Raw genomic sequence first — 21,156 nt, 5'->3', positions numbered from 1 at the left:
TCAATGTTTTGTCTTCTTCCCCCATGGGTATATTATTTAATGTTGCCCTAAGAAAACTTCCATGATACTGTCTAACAGGTGTTCAGGGCTTCAGTTGCTATGAGTGCAAACAAGCTTTTTCCTCTGTTGCTCCTAAAGAAGATCTTGTGAAAAAGGTGTCATCTTATACTGTGCCGGTATATTTCACAATATTTTATTTACTAAAAGTACATTCTGTGGCATTCATGCTTGTTGCCCAGTGAAAGTTTGAAAGTTCTTCAACTTACAGCCCTGCCATATTTTCCCACCACTTCATGCATCTTTTTACATACCAGCATAAATACCTTAAGGAGAAAAAGAATAACTGCACAATGCCTTCTTTTATTTTGCCCTAGGAGCCATGTAAAAGTACCCTTACAGGTAAACAGTTGTATGAATCTTCCCTTCCCATAGGAATATATTAAAACAAAATAATCAAAGATAAGACGTAACAGGAATAATTACAAATTGTCTCTGACTTACATTGCTCCTACATACATATTTTTTAAAAAGGGGGAATACTTTCTATCTGAGATGTGTAGGTGTGTTTTGTGGTATTAATTAAATACTAAAAATAGGCCACCAGTAATTGTGTTGATTGTAATGGATAGAGATTTTCGGTTGTTTTTTTGTTGTGTATATAGATTAGAAAATATCACTAGCAAGATTTCTTTAGTTATTGATTTTTATACATTGCTATTTTGCTCTCCAGGAAAGTCAGATGAAGAGCATCATGATCATATTTATAAGCTGTATCTCATTGGCGGGATATAATCCATCTTCGTTAAATTCAGTAAAAGTGATGGATGGCATTTGGCAATGTAATGATGCGATCACTGTACCACTGCTCCTGTAAATCACAAGCTGTTGCTTTCTGTTGTGTGGACAGTTAATCAGTTATATACCACATTACTGATTTAATTCAGATTGTCAGTAGCAGGTGAATAATATGAGTGTTTGTTTATTAATATCATATTGTGTTAGAGTTCACTTCATTTAAATATGCTATTCATTTGAAAAACACAAACTGTTGCTTCATGGAAAGGAGAGAATATAATGGGTATTCAACATTATCTACTGTCATAAGTGTTTTAATTTAGGCTGTCAGGCATAAATATATGTTGATTTTGTTATCTATGGACCTATCTTCTCTACCTTTACAAATCAATATTATTGCTGTGTGTTTTGGAAGTTTATGTTGCAGGTGTGACACCCCCCCCCCCTTTGTGCCACTAGGGCTTTAGTCAGCATTCAGTGTGGACATTGAGCAATTTATTTATTTAATTAAATTTGTTTGAGAGCTTCCTATTAGCATCATGCTCTCTGGGCAGCAATTACAATAAAAATGCAAATAAAATAACATTAGATAAAATAATTCAGTTAAAATATCATTATAAAATAAAACAAGATAAAATCAGAATTTATACAATTAAAGAAAAAAGAAAACATAATATATTAAAACCAGTTCAATTGCTCTGAAGAGTCTATGTAGTGCCATAGGTGCACCAAAAAAGAAAGGTTTTTGGTAGGCACCTGGAACTTGAAAGTAGGCACCTGGCAAATCTCAAAAGGTAGAGCATTCTATAATTCCCAGTATTATTCTTTTTTATTTCATTCCAAAGAGCCTTTCCTTATTACGTACCTAATATAAGTTTAAGGATATTAAGTATATCCTTAGCCTCAAGAAAGAACAGACTTAGAAGATCCACAAACCTGTACAGGGAAATGGTCAACCCTCTCCACTAAAAACAAATAATATAAAAAATTCAAGCATTGCAAGGCATGATCGCTTGTTTGTGCCTTTATTTCATATCCCAGTGAATGAAAAACTGCAATCTGCAACACTAAATTTAAATTACAGTTTGCTTTATTCTTGATCTTCCTGTATTCTTTGTAAGTTCCAGTTGGGTCATTTATGCTATAATGCATACATTGTACCTCCTCAGCCAGTAAAGGTGATACTAGTAAGATGCTGTCATCTAACAACATTAAATATAAAGATCGGAGTATTGTAGAAATAATTTACATTCCTATTGTGGTGTCCATGTGTTTTATTTAATATTTTTTATCAGATGTAGGTTCTGTGGAAGGTCTTGCATATCACCGGGCTTGGGATGCTTTGTACTGGACCAGCTCTACTACATCTTCCATTACAAGGCACACAGTTGATCAGAAACGAAGAGGTGCCTTCAACAGAGAAGCAGTAATTACAATGTCTGAGGATGATCATCCACATGTATTAGCCCTGGATGAATGTCAAAGGTAAGTGCCATGCCTACCTTTATTACTGGTTCACGAACATTGACTTCTCAATTTATTTCATTTTCCTGTTTGTCTTTTATTGCTTTATGAAACAAATGGTAGTTTGCCATTATTTTACTCTAGAGTAATTACTTTAAAATCTGTGATAATACTGAAGAGTATGCAAATTCTTTCTATTATGGATGGTGGCCAAAAACATTTTGATTCTATCAAGGTGAGATCTTATGCCTGTTTGGACTGAATAAAACCCTACAGCTCCCAGCATACCCACTTCCAAGGGATGGATATGAAATTTGTTCCACCCCCCACACACACCCAGGTCACCATTTGGCATTTGCTCTGTCCAGTGTTGATAGACCTCAGGATTACCCCTTGAATCAACATGTGCAAAAAATAGATAAAGATCTGATAATATGTCACTTGATTTGCAATGATTATGAGTTCCTGATATTTAGGAAGATCTGAAATAAAGTGTTCTGTGACATGAGACAACATTCTGCTGACACGAGTTGTGAACCTAAATCTAAGAACCACAACCCACAATAAAACACTTCACAGTTATATTGTCAAGCAATGGATACTAACAAGAAATAATTGCCACTAAGTGCAGAATGTTATTAAACCTGTTTCAGCACATTACCATTATCAAGTCCATATTTACAGAATTTGAATCACATGGAGAACTTTTTTTTTGTTCCATTTCAGAGTAGTTGTTTTTGGGTGGTTCCTCACCAATCTTCTAATGATAAGGAGAGGGGGGAGGGAAGAGCCTGATAGATTGAACTTTGGTGATAGAAAAGGAAGAAATTATCTTTCCATCTTCCACTAATTCACAGAAAAATTATTTAAAAACCAGAGGAAGCTTTCCATTAATGTCAAGACTGGTGTTAGAAAATACAGCTGACCAAAACATTCTGCAACTCTTTCATATTGTTTGAGGATGACGCTGACTCCCAAGTTACCCACATTTATATTAAGATTTTACCTCCTTTCATCCAATGTAGTAATTAGTCTTAAAGCAACACCATTCGTATCTGGATACTATGTGACCAGTATTATTATAGGAATGGTGATAAGCAACATTTTTTAAGCATTCCAGCAAAGGGGTGATTCTAAAGCACTAGCAGTGAGTGGCGAAACGCTTAAATTTTGTTGAGGTGCTGTTGCCATCTGCGATCAAAATGTGACACAGTTCCTGGCACTTCATTTGCTCTCCACCAAAAGAAGAGGAAAACAGAAGGCTCATTTCACAATTTAGGTTGCTGTTTTGTTTTTAAATTTTATTTAATTTAAAACTGTATTGACAGCTGTATTGACTATTACCATATGTATAGCATTCTCATTTTAGTGGATATGTTGGCCTAGTCCCAATGTACGAACTTGCATATAGATTTCTGGTTCTGTATGCAGGTAATCACACCCGTAACAGACATTACAGACATATATAGTTGCTACCTCTCCCCTGATACATGTTCCTCTAGATTAGGTACAGGATCCTAATCTGGATTTTGACCACCCACCCCCAGTGCTGATGCTCCTCATTTGGATTGGCCCTCATAGCCTTTCTCTAAAGTAAAAAAATCCAAAGATATAATTGCTGCATAAGGATTTAACATAATACTGATATAGCCCTTTTGCCCTTTTACATGACATAGATTACTTATTTAATATGTGAGAACTGGGTTTGACTTTTGATTTTTTAAAATACAGTTTAATGTTTTGGACTAATTGGAATGAACAGCACCCGAGCATCATGAGAGCTACACTATATGGCAAAAATGCACAAGTTGTCATCAGTGCTGACATCCTGACACCAAATGGACTTGCTATTGATCACAGGGCAGAGAAATTATACTTTTCTGATGGCAGCTTGGGAAAAATAGAAAGGTGTGAATATGATGGATCACACAGACATGTGAGTAAGGACATAAGAAACTGACATTTTCTATATGCAAAAGCAACAACTAGCTCAGTGATGTTTGCCTTTACTATCCAGTGTTTATATATCCTGATAGAAAATAAGAAATGAATATGCAATCATTCCCTCAGCATATGTCTAATGTGTGGAGGGGGAAGAGTCATGTTTTCAAAATAACTTGTTTAGCATAATGTTTTACAATAGAAGCTATGTGTATGCAGCTCTATACCTGTAAGCTCTCCATATGATCAGTAACTCCAGAACGATACATTTATGATTAAAAACAAGGTTCTCTTTCCAGGTGTCAGACCAAATATATGGATGCTAGGACCAGGCTAAGTGGTACACAAATGTTTTCAGAATAGCTTCATTGTGATCCTTTTAAAATAGCCAAAAATAAATTTGCCACAAGTGCATTCTAATTGCACCTACTCTTAAATAATAGTACCTGATAGGATTTAATGTTCCATGTCACTAGAACTAGATAACTTAACACTACAGTTCTGTTGTTTATCTAAGAAGACCACCACCATGCTACTATTATGCAAGAGAATCAAGCTGTTATCCTCAACCTTCTAATCAAGGAACTTTGCCATTTTTTATTGTTAATGTTGTATTAGGAATTTTTGTTTCCTGTATTTCCAGCCTAGTGTTAACTTCTGGTATAATAAATCCTGATCTGTTGTCTTCAAACAATTCTTTAATGTAATCACTCCCTACTGCAATTTTACCTTTGACATCAAGTACCAGTGGACATTGCCTTTTTGTAAACCTTCCTGCTACTTTCTTGAGCTTTTTAAATTAACTGAAGAAATAGCAGATTTTTTTTTAGTTTTCTATATCTTCTTTTTTATTTATTATAGTTCCATCCTGCCTTTTTTCCTTTCAAGGAAGTTAAGTCAGCTTATATAACCCCCCTGACTCCCCTTTCCCAGTCTTATCCTCATAGCAAGAACTCTGTAAAGTAAGTCAGGCTGAGAGTCTGTGACTTGCCCAAAGTCACCCAGAGAGTTTCATGGATGCATGGGGACTAGAACCCAAATCTCTTGAGTCCCAAGTCCTGCACTTTTAATCATTACATCACACTGGTTCACATTGTTCAGCCCAGCATTTTTTCTTTAGCTACCATAATTGTATTTTGTGCTCCATTATATTTGATGACATCACTGTTTTCAATTTTCATCCCTCTTCCATAGGTTCTAATATTTCTCCTGTCATCATCATTATTATATTGCATTCAATTCTCACTTTTTCCCTTGTGAGGAATCTAAGGCAGCTCATATAGCTCCATTTTATCCACTTCTTTTTTATTTTATATCACTACTTTGTATTAAATTGTATTACTTTTTTTCTCTTTTCTGACATTTTGTATTGTTAAACCATCCAGAGACGCTGGTAATGGGATGGTCTACAAAAGTTTTAAATATATAAATAAATAAATATTTATATTTCTAGTTGCTATTTTTCACATCTACTAATACCTCTGCTACTTTATATCTATACTATTTATTTGTGTGATCTTACTGATACTGTCTCAAATCACCTCCTTAACAACACTGAAACAATTGGATCACTTAGGAACTGTACTCTAATCCTCTGGACCCCAAAGCTAATGGGCATCCAACTGAGCAGGCAAGGAAGCTGAAGCCAAGGATTTGGCTATCATTTCGCTCTGCTTGTGAAGATGAGGGACTGAAACACTGCCTGAATTCTTTGCAGAAAAGTGGTGCCTCATTCTTTCTTGGTTTGCCTGCAAAGTGCTCCCACCATACTCCACAGCTAGGGTTCAGACAAAACTCAGCAGAACCTGCCCCTTTAGGTTCTGGGTCGAACATGAACTCCCTCTCATGTTTGACCCAGTCTTGGAAAGTGAGCTGAGCCAAAAGGACTCATGAACGTTTGTTTAATGAAGGTTGCAGAACCAGGAACTTCTTTTGCATCAGGTGCAGCGGTGCAAACCCAGGATACCGCATGTGGCGTGGAAGAGGGACGCTACTTGAGTGTATGCAGGGCTCAATTCAAGACTTGCCAGGAACTCACAGCTGCAACAAAGTGGATCAGAATCTACGGGGCTGAGCCCTCACACTTTCCTACCCTTTGCCCCTGCTCTGAAGGATGTCTTCCATCTCTGGAGCAGCAGCTGGTACAGAAAGCACCACAGTTGATGTGAGAGCCAAGAGAGGACCCTCTGAAGATGGTCTCCCTATTGTGATCTCAGTGGGGTATCCTGATGCTGCAGTGGGGAGTCTGACTTTCACTATGTCTGGCCAGCCAGCCAGTGTCCTGAATTGTGTAACATTTACATGTTTTGTTTAGAAAATAAGGTGGTACAACACTGTTATAGAATTGCAATCATAACAACAAAATATATAAATGCAGCCCTTACAAACTTTGTCCCATTCTCAACAAATCCCACAGACATTAACATTGTACAAGTTTACTGGTTGAACTGTAAATAATTATAAAGAACATATAGAGAAATGTGAATAATTTAAAGATATGATAAGGTACAAAACACCACATAAATTTCAGTTTTAACTTGGGAATTTTAATGCTAAGATAGGAAAAGAGACTTTGTTGAACATACAAATTAACACAAAATGAATATGTAGAATGAATAATACCATATTGCAAAGAAGAAGAACTTGTGGTTACTAACACAATTAAAATACGAACAAGAAGATTTTATACCACAAGGTGGTACTAATAATATTTTTGTAAGGAATCAGATGGATTATATTTTAGTTCATCACAGATATTGAAGCAGTGGAACTTATTTCACAGTTAAACCAGTGAAAACTTACTGGAGAACTAATGTATATTTAGACCATAATCCTGCTGTAGTGCTAATTTTAAATAAGAAAATACAGAACAGTTAAATTAAATCAAAGGCACAATCCTATGCAGGTTTAGACATAACTATAAAGGTCTACAGTTCCCAGCATTCTCTAACCAGCACAGAGTCTTGTTCTTTCTAAACCTGCAGACAATTGTGACCTAAGTGATCCAATTCTACACCCAGACTCCTCCAGGAAAAGCTTTTATAACCAGTGGTCCAGCAGCTTGTATGTAGAGCCATTAGGTTGCAGGCTTTTGAAGGTAACAGAACAAATTCCACAGTCCTACCAAAGTTTTCCTTCACCAAGTGTCTGTAAAATTACCCAATACAAGTTTCTAGTGGTGGGCCCATAATGACCTTGTAGCAGAGAACTGTAGAGAACCATGGGGCAATAACACCCAATTACACTTTGGCAGCTTCAACCCTTTCTCCCCAGGACATTCTGATTGCTATATGACACTTCTGGTAACATAGGCTGTATTAGCCTATCTTGCCAGTGCAGGAGGGTGAAACTGCACTTTTGCCCTACTGTCATCTGGTTTGCCACCACATGAGTAGAATTTTTCATGAGAAGGGCCCTTGGTCTTGTCCAGGGTGACTCTTCTTACATTCTTATCATGGGGGTTTATTGAGGAATTGAGCCTCATGCCGGCTTTTTGTTCTTGTTCCCTACATATCCTGGGCAAGCTCGCCATTCTGCCGAGTCGGAATTCTGTGCTCTGTGTTGCTAGGAGCAGAGTCTTGCTCATGCCTTGGGCTTTCCATTATTTGCTCCAGTGGGGAGAAAAAATATTTAGTTCCATCGGCTGTGTTGTATACATAAACTTGCCCTGGTGGAAGCTTTCACAACAATGCTTCTTTTCTGACTATCTTTGCCCTTTGCTGGTGTAGGAAGAACTGCTTGCAATTCTCTCTCTTTCCAGACAATATAACTGATGATTACATGATATGTGCCATTGAAAAAGAAGGTAGTTCTATACTCAGCATGCTCAGTTTTTATAGATCAGACTTTTTCTGATCCACTCGCCTTTATGTTTCTGCTTTAATATATCTTTTGTACTTCAAGAAACCTTGGCGTTCCCCAAGCCAGCTGGTACCTTGCTCTTGTGTGGGTCTGATGCTGTTCTGGGTACATACACATAGCCTAAACACTGGGAATAGAGGGAATGATAGTTTAGAAGCAGACTTCCTCAGTGACATGTAGAAAATACTGTTACTGCCTTTATAATAAGTAATTTGTCATCTTGTCCCTTGAGGCAAGCTTACCTTTCTTTTACTCTGAATAACATTTTGCATACTCTCACTTTCATTTGGAGTTGTAGTATGTTTCCCCTAGTTTTTAACAATTAAATTCAACAACAAGCAAACAGAAAACCTCTCATATGACAAGAATTTCTTCCTCTCTCTTCTTTCTCTCCACCCCAGCTGAAAAGCTGCTTCAGAGTAATCCCTGCCCCTGTTCCATGGATGGAAGGAGTGAAATGACAGCATTTAGATTCAACCCATCATTCTTAGGTCTCAAGAGTGGTCTGTCCTTATCCTGTAATGTATTAAGGATGAGTATGACCAAGCTATTCTCTGAATAGCTTTACCAGAAAGATCAGATCTCTGGCTTTGATCTGATTATCATTCTGAAACACTCTTAGGAGGAAGCACAAGCCATGGGACTCTCAAGATTTATCTCTATAGAAGTCATTTTATTTGTCTTCTGGTTTATTGGTCCCTCATATTATGGTTAAAACAAACACACCTTTAGCTATCAAGTCCAGCTGGATTCAGCATCAACCTTTAGCTTTTAAACTGTCTTATTCATATGAGTCATATGAGTAAGACCTTTGATGTACCTAGCTCAGTATTCTTCAGTTCAGTTAGCTCTCTAGAATCTCAGAAAGCTGGAGGTACCAGGGAACAAACCAGGGACCTTCTCTATGTGTTATTCACAGTGCAAAACTAGCCCCTTCTATATGAACACAGAAATCTTTTAATCTATTGTATAGATGTCTAATATAGTCTGCACTCTGTTTCAAGAGAAGTTAACACAGCTTGGGAGCAGTCCTAGATTCATTTGTGTCACTGGAGGCTCAAGTTGCTCAAAGTCCTTTTCAGCAGGTTTGAGTTAGGGTGGGTGATGTATAAATTTAGCATTTTCATCCATCTTGATGGATGTGCTGGTTTGGTCGTGGCAAATTTCATTCCATTTCCCCCACTACCCACTTGGATTGACTCAGTATCTAATGCGTTGGCCCAAAATGGAATCTTTGGATTTTTAACAATGAAATTGATCATTTCTGTAAATGAGACCATCATGTTATTTTTTCAGGATTCATGATTTGTGTGTATGTTTTTCAAGTCTTTAAATGTTTGCAAAGGGGATTATCATTGGCATTTATTTATGTTTTATTATATTGTATTATTGTTTTTATTCATGTTATTGCTATTATTTTTATCAGTAGTCTTTCACAAGTTTACAGTTTTCCCACTGTAAATATCCTTGTCAGTTTACTTTGTTTAGCTCAGCAGAACCCTCTCCTTTACTTGAGAAGTGCCAAAGTGGAGGAGGAAATTGCCATTGGCTAATACAGAATTGTCAAAAAGTTGCTTGGGGCACTGGCAAGAACAACCAGTCCAGCAATGCCTAAGCGGCATTTTGAAGCAATCTCCAATGGCTTGTGTCAGTCTCTTCTACATGCAATTCCTTTTAGCCACTGCCATGTTCAACCCCACCCCACTTTCCTGTTTTGGCATTTCTGCCAATGACAACTTCCAAATTACCAAACCAGCATGCTGGAGCGTCCTTCACTGATTCACCACATGGTCATTCACCATCTTTTCTGAAGAGTACATATTTTTAGGCACCAGGAATGTCCACAAATATTGTAATTTCTTTTTAAATCCAATCTTTCAGGGGCATACAGGTGCACACTTGCAGGTGACCAAACTGAAAAGAGTTTCCTGCTCGTTGTCATTATAGGTGCCTGCTGTTAGATGCAGTCATGCAAACCTACTTGGTCTTTAAAGTCCTAAAATATTAGTTGATTCCCTTTCAAGAACAGAAATGGGAGTGTGGGCTATTTGTGATACTGGGGTTGTATAAACAAAATAATGTGTTTCCATATCATAGTACAAACTGCTTTTCTCTTCCAAGTTTCTCTGAGTGTTACCTATGGAGTCAGTGGGCAGATAATCCAATATGATTATAATGCTTTCTAATTGTTCCTTTTGTCACTCTAATTCACATATGAAAAATACCTTTCAGATGCATTTTACTTATAAAATGCAAATATAATGCTATCCCTAAGCATCCTAAGTTAGTGTGTGTGACAACAATATCAGTGTGTTACATCAGCATACACATCATCAGTATATAAGATTGTTCACATAATGGACCCATTTCTTATTTATGTGTCTCTCAGAGAATGAGGGGATATGAGCAAAGGCAAAAACAGCCACTTTGTTGTCTTGTGTGCTCACTCACCTGTACACATTGTCTGTAGACTGCAAGAGGGGCAGTCTTTACCAGTGTACACTAAAAGGAAATTTGAAAACAAGGCTGGCAATTTTCATGGGCAACCAAGTAGATGTTGCTCAGTCTGGGAGTGGCAGGTTGTGATGAAGAGGCTTGGTTGTTACTATACCCTGCACAGAAAAAGATGCCGATCTAGGATGCCCCAAGCATCCACAGGCTGCTGCAACTCCAACTGGCAGCCAAACACACAGACACAGACCATTACCTGTTTGTAAAATGGTGACTGTATGGACACCATTTTTTAATCTGTAGAGGATACATCTGTTAAATGTATTTTTATCACCTTTCCCAAGAGAAGATGGACTCAGCATTCTTGAAGACAAGGATAATAGAATGTTCAAGAGCCATACCTGTGCAATTGCAATCCACATACTTGGGAACTAGCAGTGATGGGTTCATTTTCTAATGAAATTTCATCAGATCAAAATTCTCCTGCATCCTTAGCTAGAGGACCCCCTTTTATAGCTTGCAAACTAGGCTACAGGAATTATTTTTAGTTCCGCCCTAGTTTGGTTTCAGTTTATCTTGAACTTTCCCAGGTAATATTGGCAAACTCTCAGTCTCCACGAAGACTGGTTATCCTCCTCACAAATGCAAATATAGATTCCCTTATTCAAACCAGCTGGTAATTTGTCTAATTTCTGAAAAGGCATTTGTGGCAGCTGCCTGACTGAAAAAGCAGCTAGTTGTGCTGTCAACACAAGGTAGAATTTTCTTTTATCTGATCTCTTCATATTGTGACTATATCTGAAATGTCCTAATAGTATTCAATGAATTTAATTTATCTTAAAATTGTGTACCCCTTTCTATTATAGACCTTTCCCAACTAATCAGAAATTAGGCAAACAAACATATAAGTCAAATATGTACACATTCAATTGATGTCTGTTTCCTATTTCAATTAGGTGATTGTCAGATCTGGACCTGGTACTTTTCTCAGTCTTGCTGTTTATGATGACTGGATCTTCTGGACAGACTGGGTGAGAAGAGCTATTCTGCGATCCAATAAATATACAGGTGGAGATACAAAAATTCTTAGATCTGACATACCACATCAACCAATGGGCATCATAGCTGTTGCTAATGACACTAACAGCTGTAAGTTACCAAGCACATTTCTTTACTGGTAGATAGTTTTCAAAAACTTATTTCAGTAAAAGGATTATTGCTGCAGTTTATCATACTTTTCCTTTTTAGGTGTTATCAGTTAGGAAAAACACACATATAATATGACTGCAGAAAATGATGGACTTGTACTTTCTTTGGACAAAAAAGAAATGTTCCTTTGTGGGCCTGCTGCAAAAATCTTGGGTTGTAGACAGAAATATATATATATGGGATTGATCTCTTTAAGTGTATAAGTAGATCTATTTGAAACTTGCCCTCCCTTTCCCCCCCCCCTTCAAATTCATAGCCGAATAGCAATATATCTGGTTATGATTTGGGATTTGCAGGAAGCTCCTTGGAATGCCCACCCAATATTTGACAGAGCAGTGCTTCAATCATCTTTTGGGTTAATGTTTCTTAGCCTTCCTCTTTCCAGGCTTAAACCTCAAGACAGTGTGTTAGCAGGCAAACTTATGGTATCCTGCACTCAGGAATTGCACTCCAAGTTAACCAATCAATGTGCTTAATCAACTGAAATTTAATCACAGATTAAAATTGTTCCCTGTACAAGTTACACACATTTTTTTTCAAATTAAAGGTCTTCTGCTATGTAGACCAGCAGCTGTATCATTTTTCTCTCCAACCAAAATTTTAAAATGCCGTTTTCATCTGGTATATATATAATGCTTAAAGATTTGTTCATTCTTCTACAAAATAGCTTTGCTGAAGTTTTGGTATAAGTAAATTTACTTAACATCAAGACTCCTTTATTCACTTTGTGACAGCCATAAAGTGAAGTTCAATTAACATTCTATACACGCACACACGCCACTATAAAACCTTTGATCTGGCTTTGGTTATCCAATATTCTCCTAGAAAATGGGAAATGTACTTCCTGATCTACACATTTTTCCATACTCTAGATAAGGACGATATCACTGTTTCCTCTTTCCACCATGGCTACCATATAGCCATTCTGTCATAAATATATAAGAGGTTGTTATTAGGTGTGCAGTCTAGCTTTGCTTCTGCCAGCTTCTGGAACTAACAGTTTGTACATCCTGATGTAATAGTAGATTAATTTGGCTTATGCCATTTCTTTCATGACTGCTACTTTTTAGGCATATAATTGCATTTTGGGAAACATCTGTAAATCTGTTGTTATATGTGCATGGTATAGTGAGCTACAGAAAGTCATACAAGAGGCATGCATTCTGCAGATTAGAACTCCCTGAAAAGGTCCAGTTCCTGGAAAGGAAAAGGGGGATCAGAAATTTGAATTCAGTTAGTGTGATACACAAGAGTAGAGAACTCAGACTAAAGACCAGAACTGTACTTCCCTTTTGGCTATGCAGTTTGCTGGATGACTTTGTGCCAGTCACTCAGCCTTAGTTACTTTACACAACAGTATATAGATAGAACAAAACAAAAAACAAAAAACAAAACAAAAACAAAAACAACACTATGTATACTATTTTGAAATTTTCAGAGTGTGGGTAGGATCCCAATGTGATAAAGTCTGTACTGATCATATGACTTCAGTATTTATCTATTGTTTCTGAAGATGGTAAAATATCTACCAGGAAAAAAGCAACCCATAATGAACAGGTAAAGAGACTATGGAAAAAGTCTTGCTTTCTACTTGGTCTTGCTGTCCTTAAAATATTGAAAGCAAAGCTTAAAAGTAATTAGTGTTTATGTAAGTGTAAGTGTCTCATCATTTTATCTGTTTTAGATTAGCCAGGAAAGCCCAAAGAGCAAAGCAAGTAATTTCACCATCAGTAGAAGGTAATTTGATTTTTGATGGTTTCATGTTATAATATCTCTTTTTTCAGGTGAATTGTCCCCCTGTGCCCAGAAGAACGGGGGCTGCCATGATTTGTGTCTCCTTACTCCTGATGGCCATGTAAATTGTTCATGTAGGGGTGATCGAATACTCATAGATGACAACAGATGTGTGCGTAAGTAATATTATGTCATAATAACCTTTTTACATTTTGCACATCTGCAATTCTAACATGTGCCAGCTACACATTTACACCTTTGCACAAAGTCCAGACTCACTGCAGAAATCATAGTGCCCAGGCAGGGAACAAACAATCGATCTGAAACTGAGCTCTCTATGATGAGGAATTAGCATTGAGACCAGAGCCAGAGATTAGAGTACTAAAATAAACAATTGATTACGTAGAAAATGAACGTGTAATGAGCAGTAATGAGAGGACAGGCAAGGATAGTGTTAATGTTATAGACAGGGTTAGGTAGGGGAGAGAGGGTGATGGAAAGTGTTTCGGAAGGGAGGAGAAGAGGGAAGAGGTCACTTCAGAGATATAAAGGCACATAGAGTTAGCTCTGGCTTCTCCAGCCTACTGTCCTTCACATGCTTTGAATGACAACTCCTATCAGCATCAGTCAGGATAGCTAATAGGCATGGATGATAGGTGTTGGCCAAAGGTGTTCTTTACCATTTTCTTTGACACCACTCAGTAACTGTGTTGGTGATCCCTTGGCAGTACCTTTGGAGACCTGTGGCATTCTTTCAAGCAGAACTTGTCTTACTGTGGCTTTGAAGAAGCTCTCCAAGCATTCTGGAAAGATTTTGCCCTCCTGATTTTCCTTTCAACTCCTGTTTTGCTTCTCAGTTTTGAGTATTCTCTTACTTTGAAGTCAAATATGACTGCCTTGTATTTGATGGGTAATTTTCTAATTAGAGATTGAGATATTCAACAACATCTACGTTTTGGAGTATGTTCCAGCATTACTTAGGTTAGCCTCCCCTCTGGTTGATTTTATGATTGACTTATCTAGCACACAATAGTTTAGGACATTTAGAAATTTTACTTCTTTATTGTGACTAGAGTATGAATTTCTCCAGTTTATGTGCAGATAACTGAAATTACCCAGTAGTACAACCCATTTCTTTGGATGCTGCTATGATTTCATTCCTAATCTCAAGATTATGCAGAACACATCTGTCAGTGGGATGATAGAATCGTCACAGTATTGAAATACTTTGAGGGTCTGGTATTGTCACAAATAGCAATCCACCTGTGGATCAGTCTGTCCCTTTTTAGGTTTGTACTTTGACAGCACACTCAGTATGCAATTTCTTGACTTTTATACAGAGTTTGTATCCAGAGATGACAATACCTTCAGGCTGTATCCATTCCAACAAATTTCCATTGCATTCATATTAACTTTGGTTCTGCTCTGTTCTTTTATAACCAAGGACTTCAAGTCTGCCATCTTGACTTTGAGGCTTCTAAACATAGAAATGCATATTGTTATTCCACTTGTACCTGCTTGAGGATTTCATACAGGCCGCGTGGACAAAATACTAGATTAGATGGACCTTTGTTCTGATCCCACATGGTTCTCCACATATATAAACTTCTGTTTATATATATGATGTTCCTGTCTAAATATCTGTGGCCTATGTATGTTTCTCCTATGGCCTTTTGGCCACTTTGACTAAGTATTTCATCCTGCTGTATGTCTTCTATTTCTATCTCATCCCCATTTGTGCATCCAAATGGGGCTTTTACTCTGAAAAAAGGTTTTCACTTCTACAACCTGCCGGCTTTCCCCCAGCATATAAGAGCCCCTGTAGTATAGTGGTTAAGACTGCAAAGCTGGGACTCAGGAGATCTGGGTTCTAATCCTCATTCAGCCATGAAGCTAACTAAGTGACTTTGTGCCAGTCACGGACTGTCAGCCCAACCTGCCTCATGGGGTTGCTGTTTTGAGGAAAATACTGATAGGAAAAGAAAAAATATGTAAGACAACTCGAATTCTGTTGAAAGGGGAAAAAAGATGGAATGTGAAAAGAATGAATGACTAATTTTTTTAAAAAAATGTTACTTTTTAATATATATTAAGTATCAGCTGTCTGGTTTCATTTTAGTTTTAAGTAGAGTGCCTCACATTTGTACAGACAGAACTTGACAAAGAATGTTCTGCACTGCTTAACCATTCCAAACCTTTCTTTCCTTCACCAGTGGTTCAGTCATGATTGAGAACCCTTTAGCTACCATTGCATAAGAATCAGGTAGTAATACAAAGCAAACTACATTAGAAGTCCTGTCTTTCAATCTCCTACCCAATAACTTTATTGGGTTAAAGCCTAATTTTGGCTATCAGGAGCTTAAGCTATGGTTTTCCATGTTATTGGGGTCAATGTGATAATGTGACTTCTAGTAGATAGTGATGATGTGTGTCATCATCAACAGCCTTTGCATTAGTTAAGCAAGTATGAGGACCTCATGGCCCACAGAAACCCAGGTTCCCATGACTCTAATGAATGCATGATCCACTGTCTCCTGGTAGGGGATCCTGAAGCCTTGTTCTGTTAAAACCAGGAGCTCATTCTACCAAGCACACACTCATGAGCAGGCACATAGACATGTGGTACTATGTATCATTCATGCAGTATCATTCATGGTCTCCTTGCCATATTGATAAATTCATGTGGATGGCTCCCTCACCTGTGTGGTTAACTTATTTCCTTAATACTTTCTCACTGGGGCTGAGATGCTCTTTCAGCTGAAGCTTTCCCACGCATTTGTAGAACCAGCCCTCCCACAACTCTACCCTTTATTGTCCTAGCTAGATTTTCTCCAACTGCTGTTACAGTCAATTAGATTAGAAACCTTCTTATAATATACATCACACTGAGGAATATGGCTCAAGAAAAGGCAAATTGAGCCAGGCTAAGTTTTTCTTGGCTTATGTTCAGTTTTTTAAACTGAACTAAAAGAAATAAGTTAACTCATCAATTGGAATGAAGCCAAGCTGCACTTAGCATGTTTGCTAGCTTGGGTTTGGCCAAAGAATCTTTTTTCAGGGTGAGATGTGTTGCAGCCACATAAGGCTTCTTTGCAAGAGCACAGCTGCAAGAACTGTCAGTTTCTACTGGATTTTCTCACCTTGGTTTAGCTCCTGAATTGTAATATCTTGGATTTAACTTCTGTTCCTCTGCATATGTTCTGGATTCAACTAATGGCTATTGATTAATTTATGGCTCAAATAAATTTAGATGGGTAGTACCTTGAGTCTGCTGGTACTAGGGTACCACTAGTGATTCTGTATAGAGAAACTGAATCATTTTATTTATTTATTTGAATGGATTGGATTTTTATTCTATCCTCACTAGCCATAAGGCTTCCATTAGTCACAAGGAATCTTGCTATGTCCATACATGCCTGGTTTGATCCAGGATGTAATGCACTTTATTTTGTCCTGTATGACAGAGCTTTTACATGACATGTCTAACATGGGCAAAATTGAAGTTAGAAGTATGATATTGAGTTTATACTTAAAATGGTAGTGAGGTTGAGCCCCTTAGTAATAGACATGTTACTCACTAGTTTGCAGGCTCTTCATCAGCAGTCAGGCATTGCACATCATAGATTTCAACTTGAGAAAAACATTGCCTGGGCATGGTGCTACAAGATCACACAAATTTAGTTGGGAAGGATAAACTATTTTATAGTTAACTGTTGAAATAAAGATTAATAAATCAGTAGTGTAGATAGCACTGGGCATTTATTAAGAATTTCACTTGAAATGCAACCTGTTATTAATATTGGCAATCTTACTAAAGAGTAGTAAGGTAGCCAATGTCGCACACTTAAAAATGGAGCCAAGAAAGAGTCAGGAAATTGAGGCTTTATCAAAAGCCCGGGGAAGGAGCAATAATCAACCCATCAGCTTTCTTCTTTCTTATAAAATGCCCCAATGGAAATGATATTAGATCAGAAGGTGAAGGGGTGACTTACCCTTCTTCAGAATAAGAAAATATAATCATTCTTCAAATTCATCTACTAATCCTCATAAGTCTTTTACCTAATCCAAATTTACAAAAAAATCATTGGGACTAACGCTTCAATCTCCTACAAGTTCATATAGTCCATGTTAGTCCAAATTTTTCCTCTGTCCAATCTCAGGCTGTTGTTTTACTTAACAGAAGACTGTCCACTTGTTACAAGGGTAGTCAGGGGACAGGCCTGTATATGAAAGGCCTGTGTCCTGTTTGAAAGGCTGTCTAGTCCAAATCCTGTTTAACCATAACAAGATATGACGTGGGCCATGAAGTTTTTCACATCAGTTGGTATCTAAACAGCAGACACTAAGGTTACCTGGCAGTAGTTATCTTCCTTATGCTCAAATATTTGGTATTTTTATTTTAATTACAGTCACTTTTTTAAAAATGCTACAGATACACATAATTAACATAAACAAATGTTATGTAAATCTGTGTCCTCTTGATTTTGTTTGGTGATGTGTTTCTTCTTTCTTGGGAATCAGCAGGCAGCTTGTGCATGAGAAGGGTCCTCAGCCCACTGTGTAATAGAGTCTGACTTCTCTGGAGGCACAATGGTGTGTTCAGTTAACTGTAGAGATGTGAGAGGAAACTGCTGTAGCTGGAAAACCTGCTAATTTCCTTCTTTCAGCTGCCCAGACTTTGCAGTGATCTAGAGTCCAAGTTCCTTGTAGCATACCCTGGGTCCATGGGATACTCACCACTAATCAAGCCCCATGTTGTGTGCAAACAATGCTATGAATGGCCACCAGGAATGGTGGCTGGCCAGTGAATCTGCGCACTGTACCCCTTTTCTCCATGTGTCACCACCGCCACCAGTGGCAGCAAGCTGGGAAGAAGGGTGGTTACCCTGTATACAGAGACCCTCTCCTTAGATATGTTAAATGCAGACAGCAGGGAGCCATAGTCACTGGCAAGTATGGAAGAGGGGTGGGAATAGCCCTACTGGGTCTGGGAACTCCTCACATATTCTTTGAATGAGTGAGGAAGGTCATCTAAGCACCTGTACTGAAAATACCAAGTAGTATTTTGAAATTTCCAGAACATTAGTTAGGAAAATTAACCTATCAGCATTTTTTCTATACTTTTTTGCACTTCCCCAGACATTCCGAGTATTCACCAAGAGTTTTCTAAATTCCTTTGGGACTATAAACATTAGATGCCATTAATTTTCATCAGTTTCCTGAACCTTTTGATAAATTATTTCTTTTTATAACCCATCATAGAATAGTACAGTTAGAAAGGGCCATGAAGGCCATCAAGTCCCTGCTGTTCTAGGACACCACCTTATTTCTTTTCAATGCTTACAGCAAGAGTCCATTTAAGGAGCATACTAGAGTAAGAGAAATAAAATGTTTCAATTATTGCTACTGTGACTATAGAGTTGATCTAAAGCAGTGGATATCAAATTAATTTACAGTCAGTGCATTATAGATTTACAATCTTTCTGAAACCTGTTCCTATTTGGCTATATAATTCAAAGACAGTGGATCATACAGATGATTTACGTTGATAACACGCATGTTAATTGAGGCAGTAACACTGCTGTAGTACAGCACAGGTTTAAAGCAACTGTGAAAATCCTATCCTGTTGAGATCAATTGATCTTGTATGGACAAGCACCTGATTTGCAATGGTTCCAAGTAAATGTAATTAAAACATCAGTATCTCAAAATAACAGCTTATTTCAATAGAGCCTTAAAACCATCACTAATGAACCCACAGTGTATCTGTGAAAGTACCCCACACAGCTGATTTGTAGTAGGTTCAAAACTGTAATTAACTTGGCAATAGATCCAGGCATTTATACTTCCCAAAAGTATTAAGCTTCTTAGTTGACACAACTTTGGTATGGATGGCATCACTGGTAGTTAGATAACAGATATTGAACATTGTTATCTCCCATATCTTTCCAGAATGTGTTTAAAATATCCAAGCATACAAATGGGATTTTTATATGCTAACAAAGATTTTACTGTTCTAGTTCAGTGAGATAGTGCTCATTTAATTTCCTGTGTTAATCCAAATGTATTGCTTTCAGTTCAGATCTTGTTAATTGATAATCTGGAATCAATAGTAGCCTATGTTTGGCACAAAAGTGCTCTTTAGAATGAAAGCAAGTTTAAAATTTAAGGTTATTGTCATGAACATGACTGCAGTAACCCTGTATAATTTATCAGATGTCCTTAAAACACTTGTAGAAGTTGTTTATGTGTATGTTGATGCTACATACACAGATAACTTAAAAGATATATAGACAGATGACATCCCAGAAAAATTGCCCACTTGCTTTGACTGGAATAGCAGTGTTCTACACTTTCCAAAATAATTAATATGGGAAAACCCCTATCTCCGAGTATCCTTTTTCTTCCTTGCCACAACCTAACCAGGCTGAATACTTACGCTAAGATGCTAGCATATATAATATGGTTCACAAATCAGTAGATTTAATTGAATAGAAAACTAAAGTAAGTCAGGGATTTAAAATGTCACATTGTAGCAAATCAGAAAATAGGTTGTCATGGCAGCAGGGTTTCTGCTTCTGCACTGCTGAGTCCCATGGTGCCTAGCATTAGAGGAATAGTATTGTGATATCAGGATTAATAGCTCTTGTGAGGCAAATTTGCAATCTGAAATATGCAACAGTCTGAAGGAGCTAATATTGGCAAATGATAACTGGATCTAACCCATTTGATTTTTCACCTTGGTTACAAAAATGTCATTGGCTTTTATGCTTTTCTCTTTGAACTTTAGCTTGGTTTTCTCTTTGCCCTTTCAGCGAAAAATTTCTCATGCAACTTTTACTCTGAGTTTGAGTGTGGGAATGGTGAGTGCATTGATTACCAACTCTCTTGTGATGGTATAGCCCATTGTAAGGACAAATCTGATGAGAAATTATTTTACTGTGGTAAGTCAAGACAACGATTTCTTTCTTTCATGCAGTATCGTTGCCATACCTTGTTGTGGTTTACTATACCAGTATAATGTATTAATAACTAACTTCCAGATCCCAAATCTATGTCATTCATTATAATAGTAATTTCATTTATTTATATATCTACATATATTTATAGACTGCCTATAATTGCTGAGGCCTTCCTAGGCTGCTTACAATGTATTATTATTTTATGCAAATAATAATGTTTCTGTATTTTAATTTACCAGAAAACAGAAGTTGTCGGAGAGGCTTTAAACCCTGTTTTAATCATCGTTGTATAAGCACAAGTCAAGTATGTGATGGCAAAAATGATTGTGGTGATGACTCTGATGAAATAGGTTGTGAAGGTACGTTTTGGGTTATTTTGCATTGTATTGTTTAGAAAGCTGATATCTAGATCAAACATAGATCATTTAAAAAGTAAATTCGCAAGGCTGAAATTGGTTAGTGGCAGAGTTGTCTAAATGGTGGTGATATATACTCAGATGTAATGAAAATAAGCCCTAAAAGTTTCATTAACCCAAGGTCTTCACTGAATCTTGAAATTTAATGGTAAATCCTCCAATTATCAGAAATGCAAAAATGTAAATACAAAAAATGCAAGGGGGAGGGAGAAGTGACCATTGCCATGCATCATAAATAGGTTATAGATGCAAACCCCAGCAATGACGATCTTTGTTCAAAAACAAGCTTCCATCCAAATACTGTGCTTTTAGATGCCATCACT

At 37.3% G+C, this 21,156-nt stretch overlaps 1 protein-coding gene across 1 annotated transcript in view; it reads left to right on the top strand.

Moving 5' to 3' along the window:
* The window catches only part of LRP1B (LDL receptor related protein 1B), a 730,365-nt gene that overhangs the window by 535,409 nt on the left and 173,800 nt on the right, over nt 1-21,156 (top strand). The window contains exons 42-47 of the mRNA XM_044438491.1: nt 2,091-2,280; nt 3,991-4,195; nt 11,469-11,661; nt 13,506-13,631; nt 20,271-20,399; nt 20,657-20,776. Of these exons, the coding sequence (XP_044294426.1) occupies nt 2,091-2,280; nt 3,991-4,195; nt 11,469-11,661; nt 13,506-13,631; nt 20,271-20,399; nt 20,657-20,776 (963 nt within the window). The remainder of the gene's footprint in view (nt 1-2,090; nt 2,281-3,990; nt 4,196-11,468; nt 11,662-13,505; nt 13,632-20,270; nt 20,400-20,656; nt 20,777-21,156) is intronic.

The sequence above is a fragment of the Varanus komodoensis genome, unplaced genomic scaffold, assembly GCF_004798865.1.
Source record: "Varanus komodoensis strain SLA01 unplaced genomic scaffold, ASM479886v1 scaffold32, whole genome shotgun sequence".
In the NCBI taxonomy this organism is placed as follows: domain Eukaryota; kingdom Metazoa; phylum Chordata; class Lepidosauria; order Squamata; family Varanidae; genus Varanus; species Varanus komodoensis.
This window is presented reverse-complemented; position numbering and strand designations above follow the sequence as displayed.